This window comes from Leptinotarsa decemlineata, unplaced genomic scaffold, assembly GCF_025532065.1.
Source record: "Leptinotarsa decemlineata unplaced genomic scaffold, Ldec_3_MD MMD2_tig00078346_RagTag_RagTag, whole genome shotgun sequence".
Classification (NCBI taxonomy): Eukaryota; Metazoa; Arthropoda; class Insecta; order Coleoptera; family Chrysomelidae; genus Leptinotarsa; species Leptinotarsa decemlineata.
The window spans coordinates 278,660-301,074 of record NW_027412724.1 but is presented as its reverse complement, the minus strand read 5'-3'; the positions used below and the strand labels follow the sequence as shown (position 1 = coordinate 301,074).

Genomic DNA, 22,415 nt, shown 5'->3' with positions numbered 1-22,415 from the left:
CGCTGCATACCTGAAATTTACGAAAAAATTGCATGGCTTGAGCCAACCGATATGCCGGCATCCCCAGCAATTTCTCTAATAGTGATTCGACGATTTTCCATAACAATTTTCTTCACCTTCTCAACATTTTCATCAGTGCTTAATGTGCTGGGGCGTCCGGGGCGACCGTCGTCATTCTCATCTTTTCGACCTTGTACCAATTATAAACCTTTTTCTAACTCAGAGTACAATCACCGTATGTCACTGTCAACATTTCAAGTGTTTTTGAGCACTTAATTTGCTGCGAAATTTGACCATTCACCTTATTTTCTGAACAGTCCACGTAGACACATTTTTTTAGTGCGTCCAACTCATTATCAACATATAGAATTTCAATTTTTTTCATGACCTCCGACAATCCAAATGAATCTTCAAAAATTTATATACTTTATTCTATTATCATTGTTACTCCACTTTGCTCTGCATAGATATTTTTAGATTATACATCGTAATCATTCGAAAGGTTAGTCTTTGGACTATGTTCTGTTCGAGTCACTTCAGTTGATGAGTTACCTGGGGAATAGGTCATTGATATCAGAGAGCACTGGTACTGTCTCTGTGCATTTATCAACCCACTGTTTCGAAAAGCAGATCTACTATGTAATATTTGTTATAGAGAAAGGAATATTGGTGAAGTGACCAGTCCCATCATTTCATTTATTTCCTTTATAACCTACTAACACGGTGTTTTAGATTCACTGATATTTCAATTCTATGAAGTAATATGAGAATATATTGAGTCTCCTATTGCGAGAAGCGTAAGGATACCCCTGCTGGGTGAGGTATCATCCGTGGGGGTGAGAGTCCTCGTAAATGACGCCTCATCCTAAGAGGTGTCCATCCATGCCAAAAAGATCTGTCTGAATTTCCTCTCCTTAGCTACTAGTTGGACCTTTTATGGACCATAGAGTAACCAAAATATCTGACCTTGAGTCTACAGAGGACATAGACGTCTACTAAATGGCCCTAACTGGTTGCTGTGGTTGTTAAGGTAGGACTATTGAACCTTGAACATTCCAAGACCTCAATATCGGCTAATCAACTGAAATCTCTTCAGTATGCCTTATGGCTGCCATAGAGTATATTCCGGAAGATATCCACAGGCACGATTCCAGAGCTGTACGTTTCGGCCGGGTGACTATAGGAGAGCGTCTCCCGAGTGGGTATAGTTAGTACCCTGCAGCAATGGGGAGACGTATCTCTGAAACGTCACAGGAGACCTACTTTCCAAGCCACATATTCATGTTGCTTGCCTACCCGACGAAGTTAGTCGCAGACTGACCATCTATCTGATCCTCACTAGAGGATTATTCTTCAAAATAAAATTCACGCCCTGGTAGCAGAGTAAGTACATATTCTGTGTCTGCACCGCTGCGGTCCGGATCAGGATCTCAGCGTTTGGCAGAGTTTCATTCTTGCAAGATGACTACTCACCAAATAACGGAATCGGTTTAATGAGAAGCTGAATTTATTCGGTCGAATTCAAATAGGTGAGCCACAGTAAATCCTCACATGTTATCAAATAGAACCACTCAATAGGAATTCATAGTTCCATTGACCTCAACTTTCAAATAAAATTTTTGGCATTGTGCTTCATTCTACCGTTCTGATATGCTAATTGAATTGAAGTTTAATTGGGAGACTTGAGGAAAGAAAAATGAAAACATTACATTCAACAATACCTATGAGACGTTGAACAAAATGAGAAGGTACTAAGCCTCTTCTTCCATCTAACAATTCAGCATCCAAGTATCCTCCTGGTCCAACTGGTTCGCCCCAAACTAATAAGTAATCTCCTGCTTGAATGTTCAGTTCCTCTTCTACTTCGGGTTCAGGATCGTAAGAGAATCTGAAAAAATATATCACAGTCATATTACAATCCATATGCCCGAATATAAAAAAAAATTAGTTTTACCAATATCAAAAATGTCAAAATGAGAATACTTTTGAACAAATAGTCAACTGCAAATTTGTTCACCTCAATGAAAAAATGTGTTTCACTTATATAAGGAAGATCTTTTGAAAAAATATATATTTTCAAATAATTTCTCCAGAAAGGGTCTTGAAGTTTTCAAGTAAATTTTACGTTCTTATGGAAATTACACACAACGATGTATAGGATATGCTTTCAACTTACATCTATAATCGTTAATAGCTCGTATGTATATTTCTTTACTAGTCATTACATTGTAAATAATCACTTTACAATACGCTATCATTATCTCCCCACCTTCAATTATTCATGTTTTCCCATAAAATGTGCATAAAGCTTCATCAATAAGATGTGGTTGGTTGGCCCTCAACCATACTACAATCTTCTAGCCTATTGTGCTCTATTTTTTGTCAGAACACTTTTCCAAATTAAAGTTATACAGACTGTTATCTAGAAGGAGTGCTTCCTGAAATCAGAGTGATTTCTGAGCAGTTTCAAAATCTCAGTTTTTTCGAAGGGGTTCCAATTATGAGGGAAGTTATACCACATATACAAAAATGAAAATTGATTAGGTATAGAGATTCTCACCTTGCTATATATACCGAGCATCTTCCTTTTCCAGGAATATCTAGCATGTCAACCTGGCCCTCGGTATTGACAGGGTTGTGTCCATTCAAGAAGTTCCTATCAGTGCCACCATGTAAACCGCTCCAGTCTGAATCGATTCCATCTGTAAGCATCCTCGGTCTCAAATCTGATATACCAGACATGACGGTACCACCCCATGGGGGCGGATGGGGTGTTACAGGGGTTGCAACGCGACGGGTACCTTTAAAGGATATTAGTTTTCAGTTTCGAAAGAGTTCGATATCTGAGTAATGCGAAATGCAAAATGAAAAGAGATATTATGAATTTGAGATGAGGTTCTTTGAAGTTGAGTGGGTATTGAAGGAGATTTGGTGATAAAGCAGTGATTGTGAATGAATTGAATGGTCATTTCAGTAGACATATATAGTTATAGAACGTGTTGAAATAATTCACGTTACAATAAAATCCATGTAATCAATTTTTCAAGGAGTTGATATTTCGATTCCCCAGTATCAGTCGTTGTTGACCGGGTCAGTAGTTGTCGCAATGGAAATGATAATAATTTTATCCTTTCCATTACAGAAAAAAAATTGACACAAGGAATAATCTAAATCTTTTCCAGTTGCGGAGAAGAATTCCAAGAATCGCAAATGAATGCGATCAAAAGATGATTGTTTTTGGTATTTTTCAAATTTATGTCGTTATAGGAGTACAGTCATTATTTAAATTTGGTGTTCAATATAATGTATTTAAAAAAAATTAATGTGAGATTTCCTATTGACAGTTTATAAAACTGCGAGACGTGTTTCGCTTTACTGACTGATCACTAGTCAGTATTATAACCTGAAGATGCTATTGTATAGCAAAACACGTGTCCCGGTTTTGTAAACGGTCAAGTGGAAATCTCACAATGAAGTGTTTTTTAAATAGGTTATAATGGATGTTCATCAAGTATCGGACAGTTCTATGATATTTTTGATAAATATAATTTATTTCTCCAACTATATTCAGATAAAAAGTACCTATTTTATTGGCTCTGCAGTCCACCCCGTGATCAGTATCAACTAACTGCACTGTGTTGACATAAAGTTTATATAAATTTTGAACATGATAAGATATTAGATTTATACAAAGTTTAGGTTGAAAGGCGTTATTTTTAGTGCTTTTGAATAATAAACCAAGAGGTTTCACTCGTCGCCAAGAGAACGCTATCATTTTTTTGAAGAGGGATGGTCTTGTCGCATTCGATAGGTATTTCAATTCAGGTTCATCCAACGCTGGTTCATTATTGGAAATCAGACCAAAAATTCCTGAATATTAACAGTTTTACATTATTTCGGACTGTAGTCAGGCGGTTCGACGTGTGTGCTCTGTTCACTCACTCGAATTGATTGCCGTGTTGGTCGGTGGTTCAAGCCCTAGTCCGAACAATCGATCTTCACTTGATATCGTCCAACCCGTGTTAGGAATCACACATTAAATGGTAAGAACTCGTTGATCCTTAGCTCGCACAAGTTTCGACTTCTGAGGGTTGTCGTTCGTAGGGATGCGACAGCTGGTTAACGGAAAAACAGATTTTACACAGATTTTTTTTTGGAAACTACAGAGGAACTATAAATGAATGTTCGTACTTCAATTGTCTAAAAATTGTGTTAACGGATATGAAATATATAAAAAATGCATAAAAAAAATAAAATGAAGGAAATGTCAAAATCTTCGGGGAGAATGGAAATCAATGAAACTTTGAATATCTATATGCAAATACAGAAAATGAAATATAATCAAGATAAATAATGAAAAAGGCAAAAAACTGAAATGAATGAAAATAAGAAAATATTTAGAACCAAGTTACTCCACTTCAACGGTTTGTATTGCACTGAACCGGAAACCGAGAGGAGAAAAGAAAGTGGGAGGCAGTGAAAACTCCCAACTGACCCATAAATAGTCCAGTTAGCATCCGAAAACTACGTTGAAAACTATTAATAGAAACGTATTGAAGTAACACTGAATTATATAAAAAACAGTTTTCTTTTTATAGTTTGTATTCCGTTATGGAATTGAATCAGATATCATTCACAGGTTTGCTACACAATATAGTGAATGAAAGAGGTAAAATTTCACTTACGTGGAACACTGACATCCTGAATAATTACGCCCAGTATGAAATAAAGTTACTTCAATTTTGACCTTCAAATAACTTTGACAATAAACTCAAATATATCTAAATGAACGTCACTACATACTGTCATCGATGACACGAGTTGATTAACGCATTTGTGACATGGAGTCGTAATTGTATAAATGACTTGAGTGATTCATTTTGTAATATCATTCAGATTTGGTACTGAAGAGCTGATAAGGCAAGTATCTTACGGCGAAACATCGGATGATTACCAGTAAGAATGACAGTGTTCCATGTAACTGAGATGAAGTACCCGTCATCGCCAAAAAAACTCGCAAACTTTCCAACCTGTCTTACGTGAAAAGGGATTTCCTTCTTGTTGGAAGATTGCTCGCGTTCAGCCTATTCCCAAAAAGGGCAAAAAAATCTTCCAAGTAACTACAGACCAGTCGCTTTGCTATCAGTGACATTAACAATCGTAGAGAAAGCTGTAAAACACCATATCCTTGAATATTTGAAAGGCTTCAACATCTTGAGCGGTCATCAATATGGCTTTCGGAAACAAAGATCAACAGGCGACCTTCTATCGTATATCACCCATATTTGGAATAACGCAATCGAGAAACATGGGGAGTCAAGAGCTGTCCCGCTTAATATTTTTTAGGCCTTTTCCTGTGTGTGGTATGAGGGTTTGCTGGCCAAACTTCGATGACATAGCTTATCCGATCATTTTTGTGTACGGCTCTCCAGCTTCCTGAAAGAACGTTTCCTGCCGTCAATGGATATCTCTCGAAATCTCTCACCATCAACGCTGGTGTTCCCCAAGGATCCATATTGTTTCCAATACTCTTTTTGTTGTATATTAACGACTTATTGGAAGAAAACAATAATCCATTATATTACTTTGCTGATGACAGCATACTTGCTTCGTCATTCCATTTGGACTCCAGGACATCGGCTGCGGATGCACATCTTCGCCGGCAGCAGGAGGTTGCATATCTTAATGAGGATCTAGAAGTTATTTCGAATTGGAGTGGAAGTAACCAGGTTCAATTAAATGCCACAAAAATCCACGCATCGGTATTCTCCAAAAAGATAAATGTCTCCGAACCGGTTATAATGTCAGGACTAACAATTCCGCTTTCTTCTTCGATAAATTTGTTGGGGTTAAAATGGTACAATCATGTGGCTGGAGTTGCAAAGGCTGCTTCTCAAAAGCTTGGAACACTGTTCCGAATTTGGAATATTGTTCTCATGTATGGAGCTCCGCCCCTAAGCATACCCTGAAGCTGCCGTTTTCCATCCACAACAGAGTCATCCTGAGAACGTTTTTCCAAATGGATTTAATCTCCAGCAATTCAAATCCAATATGAATCGCTACTTTCGCACAGGCACTAGTCTTAGAGCGCCATAAGTATTTTCCTGTTTATATCTGAAAGTTACTTCTTTGCTTGATCCACACATTTGTATAGAGCTACCTTTTAAAAATTGATTACTTCCTTCTTTTCTTTGGAAGATTCCAAATTTTTTTGTATGAAGACGGACAAGTAGAACGCCAAAAACGTTCTTTCCCAAAAATTAATCTCTTCGATAGAGATTATAGAAGAGATAGATAGAAGTGATAATAGACGTTATAATTGTAGAGATATGGGGCATTAAAAGAGTCAATATTGTGAAACAATAACCTCTTTGTATTATGAGTGCTTCAAGCCTGAGCACATCGAACGCAATTGCACAGAAACCACTCAAACAGCACTCATGAGCTTGTCGCCCACTTGGCCGGCACAGCACAGCACGGCCCGTCCCGTCATAATACTAATAGGATTGGAACAATGATAATGAATGGACAACCGTCCACCAGCCGAGAGCATCCGCCGCCGGAAAAGATTCCAGCTCTCCGATCCTGTCCGGCAAATAACGGTACATGCTGTGGCGGACTGGCCAAGTGGGCGACTTGCCGGTCAGCGCTTGCCAGCATCGACTTGTCCAAACGTGCCTGGGAAGTTTCTGCCTCTCTGTTTTGCTATTCTATCAGTTGACAGCACAGTGTCAGACGGTACCTATGAAAATGGAAGAGGAAAAATTGAGTTGCTTGTGAAGGTAAGCTCTAGAATATCCAGAAGTTCTGTAAACTTGCCTGGAGTCATTCGGAAATACTGGAAAAATTTCTCATCGTCTTCTTTCAGATCGTTGAAAAGATGATGAAACTCTTTCAGATTTGCCCTCTTTTTGACTAATGGGATGGACCCACAACATTCTTTTTCGTGACTATTTTCTTCTACATTCAATAATGCGGCCTCTTCGTCAGATTTGCTAGTGACAGACAAGTTTCGGTTACCGCTCGATGTCGCGCTCTCTTGGCCAATCCGTCACAGCACGTACAGTTATTTGCCGGGCAGGATCGAAGACCTGGAATCCTTTCCAGCGGCAGACGCTCTTGGCTGTGCTGTGCCGGACTAGTGTGTGGTTGTCCATTCATTTTCATTGTACCAATCCTATACGTATTTTGACGGGTCGGGCCGTGCTGTGCTGTGCCGGACAAGTGGGCGACAAGCTTCAAGCGATTCATGCGTACAGTAAAAATCAACAATGTACAGTATGAAGCTATTATCGATCCAGGAAGCACAGTTTGTTCAATTAGTAGTGAAGCAGCACAGAAAGGACACATTATTCAACCAAGGGAATCAAAGTTGTCTGTTTTGAAGGATCAGAGGTTTTTTTTTGAGCATATTTCATTATCCTCATGAAATTGGAGGTGAACATTTATTTTGATTTATTATGATAAACAGGGTTGAGTTTTGATTACATTTTCTATTAAACTATGATATTTATCGTTTGTGGATTTTTAATGAGAATATATAAGCGCTTGGTTTGATTTTTACAAATGAACCGGTGTTGGATAGAAAATGAAAGGCCTATCAAACATAATACCTTCACTTAAAGGAGTTAGTAATAACGTTGTGTCAGCGGTGAGTGACATCATAATATTGTTTCCTAATCAAAAACCATTGAGAATGAAGTCTTTGTGTAAATTTCCTCTGCCCATGATATTTAGTCTCGTTTCAAGAGTTAAGAGAAAAATATACTTTTAACGTACGCACCGTATACAAAAATGAACGAATATATCTAATGGTCCAACGTAAAATTTGTATTGATATTACTACGAAAATGTTTGCCTGAAATTAGACATATATCTTGCCAGGTAGTGTATGTATTTTATCGATCACATGCAAAGTTATGACAATGTCACTTACCCAAATCTACGTCGTCTATTTGTTTCAACTTAATACTCATTGGTCCTCCGGTAAGAGGTAAACTATTGAACTGAGAACTAAGCGGATTGGAAAATGTCACGTTGTTGTTACTGTAACTCGTAGTAACTACGGAATTCATGGGATTGGTGTAAGGCAAGCTGTATTGGGTGAGAGTACTGCTAACAGGATTGTTGAACGTTGGATTATTGAAAGTTGATTGTTGTAGTCCTGAAGGATTGTTTGACAACGGATTGGAAAAGGTTGCATTGGACATTACGTTTTGAGAGTAACTAGTTGGAGGTATCATTGAAGTACCAAGGGAGGATGGTAAAGTCCCGATTACTCCAGTGCTCATGGAATTCAAGTTTTGTTGCAGAGAAGTTCCTGAAACGATAGTTTATATGTAAGTGTATTTCAATGTTCATATGAAAGTAGTTGTTTCGAAAGTATTTTTTCTTTCATGTAATTCAATGTTCATGTGAAAGTAGAAGTGTTGGTAGAGCTTGTTTTTTCTGCAAGTTTGTATCTGAAAGTAACCTACACATCTTTGAGAGAGTTTATTTTGAAATCAATAACTGTCTTCCTTCTATTGAAAGATTCCAATATTTTTTTCAGAAAACTATATCTCTTTCAATTCAGGTAAAATGTTTTTCTCACTGGCCTTGTTGAACCAGAAGATGTTATTGATACAATAATGACATTGATTCAAAAACAATTACTGCCTGGATGGATATTTATGATTTGAATAGTAAAATCCGGAAAGAAGTTGCTGACGTAAAAGCCTACCTCTGTTCATTACTGATAAATGAATATATTTCACTTGCTTTCAATATTGCAGTCGTGTTACCAATTCTGCATGAAAATGATCCACTTTGTATGAAGAATTATAGACCAATGTTCATATTTTCCATCCTTGCCGTAGATTTGGAGATATGAGTGATATTATTCACTTATTACTCAGTTTTTTAACGAAAGCTTTTGACTTTGTCTCTTATGATATTCTTCTAGCAAAGTTGCATTATAATGGAATTAGAGGAACTTCATTATTCACCATTTATATCAATAACTCATTCTATCACTGTCACCTGTGAATTGCTGATGAATTCTGATGATATAATATGTAATTTGCTATCACTTATGAAATGAAAAGATTATCACAATACTAGGTACGACTGTGGACTGCACAGCGAATGATCGCCTCAATCATTTGGGGCGAAAATGATTGAGGCGAAAATGGTTCAGCGTGAATTATTTCCTCCACTCTCTCAATCGACTGCTCTGTGAACCGGTGATTCGGCCTAAAAGTCGGACTATCGATTTTCACTTCCTATCGTCCAACCCGTGCTAGAAATCGCACGCCAAAAGACATTGTTAATTTCAGGTTCCCCCAAATTTCGACTTCTGAGAGTTGTCATTTGTAGAAGGAAAACAGCTGGTTAACGGAAAAACAGATTTCAACAGATTCCGGTTTCGCATGATGAGATATTTAGACATAATGTAGTCTGGCGGATAAATTATTCATTCTTCAGTAAAAAAATCATCTGAATTATGACAGAGACACAAATCAGAAACCATTGTTGTCCACTTTTCCTAATATATAGTATTATACCTCTTTCAACATGTTTCGTTTTCTAAACTCGGCATTATTTCCATTCAAATAATGACCTTCGTATAATCCAGGTTTCTAGTCACGAAAAATTCTCCCAAAATTGAACTTTCCAATAAATTGCTCAAGGAAGTGAGAAATTCGAACTCACATCAATTCAAAAACAAAAAGGTCAACTGAAATAATGTTTTTATTCTCTTTTTGAAAAGATTCAACAAATTCAAAAAAAGAATCTATTCAACTACCCACGTTACATACATTTCGCCATATTTTCAAGCTTTTGGCATCATATTGTTATAAATCATGTCCTATAGAAAATAACGCCGGCCGCCACTGGTAGCCATACACCAATTGTGACAAGGCTAAGAGCGCGCGAATGTTCGTTGCCGTACTAGATGTGGCGAGAATAATGCTACCGGCTTTGATGGAATTCCGAGGAATTTTCCAGTGCCTTCGATTGCCAAATATAAGCGCAATCCACTCGCCCATAGAGACAGCCAAATGGAAGTTATAGTACGGTACGCGGAGCGATCTAGTAAGGCGATAGACATCCGAATAAAAGTTGAAATATTAGTTGAAGTTTCACTAGTTCGGACTTCCATTGTCTACTATATAAAATGATTTGAAATCCCTGAAACAACTGAAAAAGAAGAATCAAAGATGAATAGCTGAAAATAACAATTACATTAAGCAAAATAAACCTGAAATGAAATAATAGTGAAATAAAATACAAGTAAAATAGAACAATTGAACATAAATAAATAAAAATAAAGAAATGAAAAAAAAAATAAAAATAAAAAAGTTGAGAGATTCCAAGTCACGTTAGTTCACGACGTTTCGATTGTCAGTATCTACAATCGTCTTCGGGTGATGACTGGACTGATTCCTCCGAGAGATGACTATTTATAGGTCGTTCGAGTACTTTCACTTATCCCTGCTTTCCATTTTCCGCTTCACTGGTTCCGTGGGAGATGACCGTTTTGGCGGGAGTTCGCCATTTTTCGCTTGATGATAGGTTTCCATATGTTGCGTATTTCTACGCTGGCTTGGCTGAATACGTTGTTGGACAACATGTAAGCGGCTTCCTTGAATTTTCTCCTAAACCAATGTTCCTCTCTGTGCAAGATCTCAGCTTGGGACCACTCGATGTTGTGTTGATGGGTCCAAACATGGTCTGCTATTCCTCATTTGCTGGTTTCCTCTCACTGTGTGTGTTTCTTGTGTTCGGCAATGCGAACATTCAATGGCCTCTTAGTTTCACCAATATAGGATTTTCCGCACTCACAGGGTATCCGGTAAATGCAATTCTTGGAATCGCAGTCCGCGTTTGGTGGCCTGGTTTTCGTGAGACTGCTACGGATAATGTTGCCGGATCTGAAACAGGTTCTGATGTTGTACTTGGAACCAATTCTTCTTATCCTCTCCGATAATCCTCTGATGTAGGGAAGTGCAAGCACTGGTTGTGACGGCTTCTCTTCCTTGCGAGGCTCCTACTGTCTTTCAGCCAAGGTCTTTTCTACCATCGCTTTGGAGTAGCCATTCTGTTGAAGATAATTTTTGATGATGCCTAGTTCCTTCTCGAGACCTTCCTTCGTGTTACAGAGCCCGAAAGCACGGTTCAATAGAGTCTTGATGATTCCTCTCTTAGTCGATTAACGGTGATCAGATTCGTGATTCAAATACTGTCCCGTATGAGTGGGTTTTCGGTATACAGATGTTTCCCACTTAGTGTCGGTCCTCTTCACCAAAACGTCTAAGAATGGCAAATCGTTGTGGATTTCCTTCTCCATTGTGAAAGTGATGGAAGGTCTCACGTTGTTGATGTGTTTCAGGAAGGCGTCTAGTTCAGTGTTCCCATGGTTCCATATTATTTATTTTTGTTCAATTGTTCTATTTTACTTTCATTTCAGGTTCATTTTGCTTAATATAATTGTTATTTTCAGCTATTCATTTTTAATTCTTCTTTTTTAGTTGTTTCAGGGATTTCAAATCATTTTATATAGTAGACAATGGAAGTCCGAACATTGTCGATCACCTTCAAACATTTAGTTGAAGTGTTTGTTGTATTTAGAGTTAAATAAAGTTAAGTTTGATTAATTATTGTTCAGTGTAGTCAATTTTGGTCAACCAACGGAGAGAAACGTAATAATATACTCTGAATATGTTTGGCGTTTGAACACATCTGTATATTTTGGTATCCATCCAGCATATGCTCATATTGTTAACGCTAAATGTATGATCCTCTTGCCCCCCTTCACAATTAGAAAATATTTATGTCGAGGACTTAAAAGAGGAGATAATCAACTATAGATTATTGATACTCAAAATATTATTGTAAAACAATATGTCTCGTTCGGAAGAATTTTATGAATCATCTTCCAGACCGATCGACATGAACGTCATGCATTTATTTCATTATTCCAAGTTTAAATTTTTTGAGTAGACCCGTTCAAAAAATGAAAGGGGAGACATTGAAGAAATGCACTGTATAAGAACAATACCTATTTATTGTTGAACTTGCAAGATAACTGTTTTAGTAGGTATGTTACTTTTCATCCTATATCAAAGGTAATAAACTGAGTTGTCTAGTGCTTTCAGAGATATACCAATTTGAAATCCCAATCCTGTATGATGAAACTAATAGGTAAAATCTTGAGAGTTTGTAGGTAAGTACGCAAATGGCCTAACAATAATACATTTTAATTCCTGTCGAGAACCTACCTTCTGGTTTTATCAATCAGAATCATGTTATCAATTTGGTATTCTCTTCAAACACTTGCTCTTTGAATCGCAGTTCGTTCAAATCATTGATATTGTTGGCACCATACATTGTGAGAATCCAATTGATGACGTAATAAAAATGTACTTCTTCACATGGTTCTGCAACCGTGAAGTTACAGCTAAAACTTACGTGGTGGCATCATGTTGAGTGATTCAACGAAACAAGTCTTTATTATAAAATGCCACGTCCATCAATATCACCAACAGATCAATAACTTCTGTAACAACAACTATATAATGAAATTCAACAATCCGCGTAACTTTCTGCATGACTCCAATTGATATTATTTTTGTTTGAGGTCAAAACACAAGCACTACAGTAAAATCCTTGTGTCGCTCTAAGAGCAGTGCCTGTGCGAAAGTAGCGATTCACATTGGATTGGGATCGCTGAAGATTAAATCCATTTGGAAAAACGGAAGTTTATTCCACATAAACGCAGTTCTCCAGATGGAAGAGTTCCTTAACAGTGAAGTTCGAGATGTACCGAGTCAAACCAGAAAACGATGAGCCACCACAATCCGTCACGTAATTCTGATATGTACCGCTCCTGGTGGAATCGAATGTGCCAAGTCACTTGAACACTTCCTGTGAAAGTATCTATAGAAGAGAGACAAATCTCCAACCTTTCTTCAATATTCCTGACTATCGAGGTTGCAAGTGATATTCGCGTCTACAATCAGGCGGAACTTTACTTTACAAAGAAGGTTTGATCTGAGCTTCAAAAGCATCTGACTTTGCTGAAGTCACTACTGTTTTCTGGTTCGAAACAGTGTTCCGAACTTTTGAAAAGCAGCCTTTGCAAATCCAGCGACATGATTTTGCCAAGACATATTGGTGTCCATTTCAACCCCCAACAAACTTATTGAAGCAGAAAGCGGAATTGTCTGTCCTGACATTATTAAATCCGGTTTAAAAACATTTATCTTTTAGAAGAAAACAGATGTCTAGGTTTTTGTGGCATTGAATTGAAACTGGGTACTTTCACCCCAATTGGAAATCACTTCTGGATCCTCATTGAGATATGCAACCTCCTGCTACCGGTGGAAATGGGCATCTGCGGTCGATGTCCTAAAATCCAAATAGAATAACGAGACGAGATTCTCGATTGCAAAAAAATGCGCCAAAATACCGACGTACTTTTTTGAGTAAAATTATGGCTGCTTCATCAGGACTAGAAACCTTGTTAAAGCTAACCTGTTTCAGAATTCGTTCCATAGGATGCTATTAGAAGAAATTTTTGGCATTGTGGGTTCAGTAGAAGCAGTGTGTTAGAAATTTATTATGGACTTGGTGAAATTTTGACTAACGGCACTGATCAGAAATATCTAGAACTATTTGGCCGTGGTGGTAGTGCGCCCGACTCACGATCGGAAGACCTTGGGTTCGATTCCCGCCTCGACCAGATATTTTTCTCGAGAGAATTTATCTGGCTGAAGCTGGGATGATTCTGCAACCGTGTTAGAAATCACACGTTAAAAGGTAAGACATCGTTAGTCCTTAGCTTGCACAAGTTCTCAACTTTTGAGAGTTGTCGTTCGTATGGGGGCGACAGCTGATTAAGGAAAAAACAGATTTTAAACAGATTTTTTTTGGGAGATTGGGAGTGGTAAGTAGTTTACTCATAATTCTTTGGTTGTTCAGCTCTTTACTTTCATCTATTCTTGATTTGCATTTGTTACGAGCATTGTCTAACCTGAAATCATTTTCGACATAATTTTCGCGTCACTGTCCATAGGTAAGATTTTAATGATAGAACGACCCCAGTGACTTCAAAAGTGAATTTTAATGGATCATCAAAGGGTGAGTTTGAAAATAGTCTAAACTTTGGGTGGTTCTTCATTCATCATTGCTGAATTTATGAAGAACCCAGCAAATTTTTCATTTGTATCAGGAATCCGTGTTGGCTCATTTATAATCTAAGTGAGATTGGCACTCATTGCGAAAGTCATCGTTACATGGTTGAAGTCGCTAGGATACTGATGATTGCATAGAGGAACTGCCTCTCTGAAGCAGATAAAACTGTAGATCACATCTGAGCTGATCAAAAAATTTGTAAGACGTTATTTGAAACATAATCGTGAACTCTTTTGCTGGAAATGAATATGAAAGCAAGTGAGAAAGTGATTATTTTAGCCAATAAGATTTCACCTGGATAACGAATGCCTTGTTTAATAATATAAACAATATTTCAAAGTATGTCATGTCTAAACTGTCCAATGGTATTATACACTCACCTAGTACTCCTGACTGTCCCAAACTCGATCCCATTCCAACTGGATGATGTGTTAAACTATTTAGAGTACTCCCCATCATATTTTTGTTCGTATATTGGTGGCCCAAGCTGTTGTACTGACTATGGTTTGGATTATAGCCAACGCCAACTGGATTTTGTGACATATATGTACCAGATATATTAGTAGTACCACTTTGGATACCTTGGTACGAATTGTGCCCGATATTGGTATTCAGAGCAGGATATATACTAGGTGTAGTATGTGACATTGTAATGGGTGAAATAGGAGGACTACACTCTCCTAAGGCGTGCGAACTGACACTCGTTGCTAAACCGGTTCCTGAAACGAAAAGTTCCGTTGGAAATCAATCTTTTACTATATGGACTTCCATGTCATTCAGAAAATTCCAGTACGATAATAGCAATGTTCAAATTTGACAATCTAAGATTTAGAAAAATGAAAAATAATGTTATGTATGAGATTCATGTGATTCTAATTTTTTTATTCAACTCATCGTTCTGCTATGACAATTTTTTTTTATGTTGATAAATTATTCTCCTGATGGAGAACAACCTAATTTTGTAGAGAAAAAAGTATCCATTGATATACTCGAATTTAGGTTCAACCAAACAAAATGTAATGAGTTACAATAGCAAATCCAAGAACGTCGCACTTTATATTTTTGATTTTTTTTTTACAAATAAAACTTTCAATTATAGAAACATATAAAAAAGTAATACAAATTATGAACAAAACAACAACAACAAAAATTATTGGTGCTCCATGGCGACTTGATTAATTCCAGTGGCGTATTTACTTTTTCAGCTGCAGGAAAACCCGGAAAACCTGCAGCACCACATTATCTGAAGATCTTGATCTGCCAATGTCCTCTATTCCATAAAATATAATATAGGGTGTCTCCAGAGGCTCCAATGAATTCAAGATATTGCCAGAATATTTAGTGACACGACTATCGTCAAACTTAAACCACTCCGTTTCGTTTTGACCAATGCGTGATAATGACCAAATTCAACGCCAGAACCACAGTGAACAATGACTGCATAAAGAATACATTTCAATTTTTCAATTTCAATAAAGACTCTCACTGAGTCAAAGTATATGTATCTGACCATTACATTGTTGCCAAAAATGGCTTAGGAAACATCTCAAACTAAGACTAAATCATGCTACTATACACTAAAGCAAAATCTTGTAGATGAAGAGTATGAGCTACATTATTATTTATATTTATTTTTTACTATTGAAAAAATATCAAATGTGAAAATATATTCGTTGAGTAATGATTTTTTATAAAAAATGATAGAATTAACAAATTTCCAATCCTTCATATATGTTTTTAAGTTTTCATTATCTTCGATTATTCGTTAAAAAATGGCAAATTACAATTTTTCTTCCTTTGCTTGAAGCCTTCATAGAATAGCTTCGAGAAGGAAAAAAATTTATACTTGAAAAAATTGTTAATAAATGCATAATAAGAAACGAAATTATTGTTATCAATATTTTTTACTGGCGAATTATTGTTCATTCTACCATATACAAGTATTTTTTATTAATTATATTCAATGGGTTGAAATAATATTATTTGTTATAGCGCCCGAATCGGACGTTACTATAAATAATGATTTTTTCTAGTACTTTTTTTAATCCCGATTTTTTGCAACAGTTTTTGAGATATTCGTAAAAACGAACTTCTCTTTTCTTTTTGTTCACGTAATTTGTTTATGACTTTTAGACTATTTGTTTGCCCAACTGGGTTAAGATCATAAATCATAAGTTTGATTATTTCGGACTTCCATTGTCTAATATGCTATAATACTTTTTATCGACCTTTTTTTGGGTATTTTTACCTTCCACAATCTGAAAAATATAAAAATTATAATGGAGAACTTTATACAAGTGTAGAAAGGGCAAACTTTTTAGTTTACCCCGATAAGTTACTGCGTAAAATCAAAGTATTTTTCACAAAGAAAATGTTTTATTCATCAGTTACTTATCGTATTGAACAATTTTTTTTATCGAAAAAATTGTTGAGAAATAATACAATACTTATCTTAACGTTTCGGAGGCCAAAATCTGCCTCCGTCTTCAGAAATGGACAAAAAATTCAAAGATATTTGCAGTTATTCCTTTGCTGATTATTCATTTCTCAACTTCTTCGACAGATGTCAAAGGGCAAATATATTTTCCAGATTGTGGAAGGTAAAAATTACCAATAAGGTCGATAAAAACTGATTTACTTCACAAAAAATGGCTTTCGTTTAATATGATATAATATGGTTTGGAAACACTGAAAGAACAAATAAACTCGAAAATTAAAATGAATAGCTGAAAATAACAATTATATTAGGCAAAAAACCTGAAATAAAATCACAAATAAATAAAAATTGGGCGATAAATAAAAAATTGAACAATTAAACTGGAATAAAAATAAATTTCAAAAATATTTGTTCTCCCAGGGATTTCATTTTATATTAGACAATGGAAGTTCGAACTAATTAAAATTGACCATGTCAACCACTTTCATCATAAATCGTTATGGGTGAAATTACGAATCAAATGACACCTTGGTCATGATTTTCTGATAAGAACAATTTTTGCGAAATGAACCATAGTAATAGTTTTAGAGTCTCTTAGAGATTGAAAAGTTAGACCAATGTTTTGTCTGATCTGAATAATTGCGATATGCACTCAGAAATTAGTCAAATTCCGAACCTATGAAATGTGATGATTTACTCTAGATTTTTGTATCAAGAAACACATTTGAAATTAATTGAAATCATATAAATGAATATCAGTTATCAAAGTTCATTTTTAAAAAAGAATTAACAGTTAAAATATTTTTGCGATATGCACTGAACATTCGGGTAATCAGTATTTGCATCCAATATTTACATGCAAAAACAACGTTAATTCAATTAACATATTTTCCATGCATATTCATGAAACTATTTCCTATTTCAAATGACAATGTATAAAATGGTGGGTGATTAAATTTGTTGCAGATGATATCCAGGATATTTCCTTGAGCCATAACGTCAGTAACTTTTTTTTAATACTATTCTCAAGAGTACTCTACGTCATACTTTTTTGGAATGATACGAGATCAGTTGTTTGTACACAAAAAGTAGAAAGTCTAATATAATTTTTTGGCTAAGCTATTTTTTGAACTACCAAACATTTAATTTTCATTCAAAACATTCATTTTCTCAGTATAAACACTACACTGTACCAATGTTACTTATTGACTCCAAGCTCATGATGAATTTTTTGAGAGCTATTTGATACCACCTAAAAATATGCACACATTAGCAACGTATATACACATTCAGGTACTTAAGGTACTTATGTATATACTATATATTATATACATTTAAAGGACCGTCAGTCCCTTCGAAAATTCCATCTACCCGTATGGCCTTAAATATAACATCTGGCTACCTATTATATTGTCCATGTGGCGTTGTTCATTTGCCTACTTCTTTTAGTGTTAAACGATTGAATATACGTATTTATTCCAAGCGTCTACTAAAAGAGTTTTCAGTGATTATTATTCGAAAAAAAATGTCGCTATTTTTGCTTTATTTGCTGTAAGCTTTTGACTGAAGGTGAAACTGTTGTGGTTAATCGTGTAATGCAAACTTTAATCGATGTAAGTGATGCGAGAAGTGATGAGTTTACTGAATATTTGAGAGGTCTAAAGTCCATTACAATCCACGTGGATTGCCGAAAATCATACACCCCGAAAACTACCATTGGCGCAGCAAAAAGACAACGTACTTCAAAAGGCCAGTACTTCAAAAGTAAGTCCACCTCGTACTAGAGCACGAGTAAGTGAATCCAGCTTTAGTTTTGAAGAAAACTACTTATTTTGTGGCGATGAAGTAGATGAACAGGCTGGTACACCTACGTGTACCAATTTCCAAGGTCACTCTTGTTCAAATGTTGAGTTGAGTACAACAGAGGATGATTCATGCGATGCTGATGAAGAGACAACTGATACATCATTATTTGAACAATTTATGAACATCTGGCAAGGAGAGGAAGAGGAAGAAGACGAAGAAAAAATTGCACATGATTGTTGAAGTTAACTATGACGAGTATAAATCAGATTAAAGTATCAAAATAAATCAAACTGACAATTACACTCCATAAACATTATCAACCCGAATAATCCTCATGCAGTTAAATAAGTATTGTGACTAAAAATTACTTATTAACGATTCGTGGAATAGGTCTACTAGGGAAACCACGTTGAAAAAACGCGCCGAGTACACTACCTCACAGGTTGTGTGGAAACGTGTGAATATTACATAGAACGCGACTTTTACAATTGCGATATCTCAGGAACGGTGATACTTACAACTTTGGTCTGAAGTATTTTTTTGATAAAACTTAAGGTTTTCGAGAAAGACTCAAAAAAACTGAAATTTTGACCTTTGACCCCGAATAATTTTTCAAGCACTCATGCGACAGATTGGGAGTTTCAAATTTTTATTTTTCATGGTAAAATAAAGGTCTTCACCAAAATTTTGCTCTGTCCTAATTTTCGTTATTTCATTACTGTTTTCAGGTCTAAATTGACCGGACTAATTAACTCAGTCGTGCCGTATAAATTCATGGGTTCATGGAGTAGTGAACATATCATGAAATTTTATTTCAAGATCATTCATTATTGTGTGTTTCACCTTATTTTCACCTCCTCATGAACCATCTAATTTGTACGGCATAATCAATTAAATGAACTTTTTTTTTTTACAAAAACCAATTTTACCAAAACCGTACAGAAATGTATCACCTTTGCAGAACGATGCCACTTTTATGAAAATGGAAGTTTATCCTAATCTTCTGTTACATTTTTTTGTACGGTGTTTGATTGGAAACTATTGGAGGACGTGAACATCACTTGCAACCTTGACAGTCTGAAGAAAGGTTGGAGATTTGTCTCTCTTCTATAGATAATTTGACGGGAAGTGTTGAAGTAACTTGGCACATTTGATTCCACCAAGAGTGGTATATATCAGAAATACGCGACGGACTGTGGCTGCTCATCGTTTTGAGGTTCAACTCAGTTGACCTCGAACATTCTTCTCGAAAACGGCGTTTATGTGGAATAAACTTCCTGAGAACGTTTTTAGAAATGGATTCAATCTTGTGTCGAGGTACTGTCGAGCTGTGAGGGAGCGATTTGGAAAAACGAGATCGGTTCTGCCGCCGATCATGATTCCGCCCCATAGCATTACTGTACCACCTCTGTATGTGTGGACTTCCTGGACGTGTCTCAAACGTTCATTATTTCCAGGTCGTCTCCACAGTCTTACTCGACGAGAATCTAGATGAAATCCAAATCTGGATTCGTCTGTAAACAAAACTGTGGCCCAATCATTTGCATCCCAGTTTTGATGTTCTTGACACCACTCTAATCTTCTACCGCGATTGCCTCTCGACAAAGGTGGACATCTAAGTGGCCTTCTGTTGTGGAGATCTGCTTCATGCAGTCGATTTCTGACAGTATCACGACCAATGGTTACCTGGTGCGTCTGCTGCAACACGTTAACCAACTCAGGTGCTGTGATTGTCGGTTGTCTTCTTGCGGTTAAGACCAAAAATCGGTCTTGAACTGCAATTATAGCGCGTCCTCGCCCTGGATGTTTTTCGGCTGGACTACCAGTTTCACGGAAACGTCGCCACAATCGACTGATAACACTTTGGGAGACCCCCAAACGAAGAGCTATCATTTTGTCGCATGCCACCTTGAAGAAGCCCTACAGCTCTATTCATCTCAGCCAATGGTGAGTGATGGCGTTCCATGTTAAAGCACAATATTTCCTGTTTAATTGCTGAGCAAGAACTGCATAGAATGTACAAACTCGACACTTTCAGATTATTCATTTTATCCGAAAACCTACAGTTTGTAAAAAACTTGATAAAAGATTAGTTACCGTTTTTGCAGGCTTTGTTCAACCCATAGAAATCTACAGGGTGGTCGAGTGTACCAATTTAATCGAAATTAAACGACCTCATGCATTTATTTTTATGATATTTAGTATGTTATAAAAATATCCCTAGACTTTTCCGATGTGTGTATTTTAATTGGTATCTAAATTTATGGAAGACGTACAAGAACTTTTGGAAAATTATCTCATACTTGGAATGTTGTTTTTACTTTTCCAAGATTCATACTTACACCAGCTACAACTGACTTTATAAGGCTGAAATTCATTTTCTTCTCCAAGACTGAATGCATAATGCATTTTTAGCAGGTATCAAATGACTTCCTAAAAATTCAACTGGACTTATGCTCTTACTTGAATAAGGTTGGTACGAGACCCTTTGTAGGTTTTATTACATATTCATTCTGAAGATTATATTTCTAGAATGAGTGAAATTATCAGTCATTGAGTGGTAGTGAAAAGTATTATTCTAATTCTATTCAAATTGCAAAGGAAAATTTTTAGAAGAGGAGAAAAAACTTATCGGCTTTCTACTTCTCAATCATTAAATGAAAAATGGATAACTGAAATCATTACTGAACTTGTTTTCTTGAAAACCAATGTTAACCTAGTCTTCATAGACATATTATTATTAATGTAGAATTGATATAATATGCTCTAAGTAATCATAATGGAAGATGAACCTGAGGATGTACATGTGAAATTTCAAAAATGAAGTTTGTGACGGTCGAATCGTTTCCGGTGTAGTTTGTGAAACATTTTTATTGCTATCGCCTAAATAAGGACTATTGTGTAGATCAACAACACCGATCAAAATGAAGTATAGGTACTCTTCTAAAAACGAACATTAAATAGGTAATCACCATTTCTCACCGCTTGTTCACTTGTAATTTCTCAAAATAGATGATATAATAAAAGTCGTTCTCATTTTGTTCTTGCACTAACCGAATCTTATACGAATGTAAGTTATACTTTTTAATATTTACAAGGCACTTGGACAACCCAAACCCGTCTCAGTGAACAATTTTCTTGGACTAAACGTCCAAGCGTACTATTTGTTCCAATATTGCAAACTCTAGCTTTATAAAGTTTATGATTTTCATTTTGAACCGATCCAACTTCCCGAAATTATGTCACCAATTCTCTTTATGGTGAGATTTTCTCTAAAAAGTTCACAAAACCGCAACACGTGTCTCACTACGCTAGTTTCTTCATGCACACGAACGGGTTGAGGTTTCGTTAACTGTTCAAAGAAAATCTTAGAAAAATGTGCTACTTGAATACATTATGGATTTCCAGCAAGTATCGACTAATTCCATCATAATGAAGTGCCTATCTGAATCTTTCGACAAATAATTGTCCGCTGAACGACAAAAAGGCAGGAATTCATCTTTTTCCTTGTCAACTTGGTCGATAATGAACTTATCCTGTCAATCAAACTACTGAATGTAAAAATTTTCAGAATCATATTCAGGAAACGTATTCGGAAGTTCGTATAGATGGAAAATATAGTTTAGCCTGGATGGCTTATTCTCACAATCCTTACTGACTCACATATAATTCAGTGCTAGTTCAATTCGAAAAATATTTAGTTTAGTTCGGATAAAACCTATTGCTTCCTGAATAACGTGTTGAAAAGCTTGTTGTTAAACGATAATGTGCCCGTTTGTGAACATGTTTCATTACAAACCATTGAATTCTATCGCTTTCAAGTGGTCCTAAATATAGACAATAAAAAGACTTGTATTCAACCTGATAGTTTTAACCTTATAGCTTACGAAAATAGGTGCAGTAAATTCGAAATTAAGAAACAAAAAAGCGAGTCTACCATCCGTAAATTCTCAACTTACAGTAGACATTTTACTTCTTTATATATTCTTCCTGT

General features: G+C 36.1%; 1 protein-coding gene across 15 annotated transcripts in view; it reads right to left on the bottom strand.

Moving 5' to 3' along the window:
• Rbp (RIMS binding protein) overlaps positions 1-22,415 on the bottom strand; it is a 143,063-nt gene that overhangs the window by 74,944 nt on the left and 45,704 nt on the right. For 14 of the 15 annotated variants that reach the window (XM_074185675.1, XM_074185673.1, XM_074185674.1 and 11 more), the window contains exons 4-7: positions 14,559-14,897; positions 7,937-8,320; positions 2,561-2,801; positions 1,722-1,888 (exon numbers count right to left, since the gene is read on the bottom strand). In XM_074185675.1, the coding sequence (XP_074041776.1) occupies positions 1,722-1,888; positions 2,561-2,801; positions 7,937-8,320; positions 14,559-14,897 (1,131 nt within the window). The remainder of the gene's footprint in view (positions 1-1,721; positions 1,889-2,560; positions 2,802-7,936; positions 8,321-14,558; positions 14,898-22,415) is intronic. The other variant, XM_074185670.1, reaches the window with a different exon arrangement.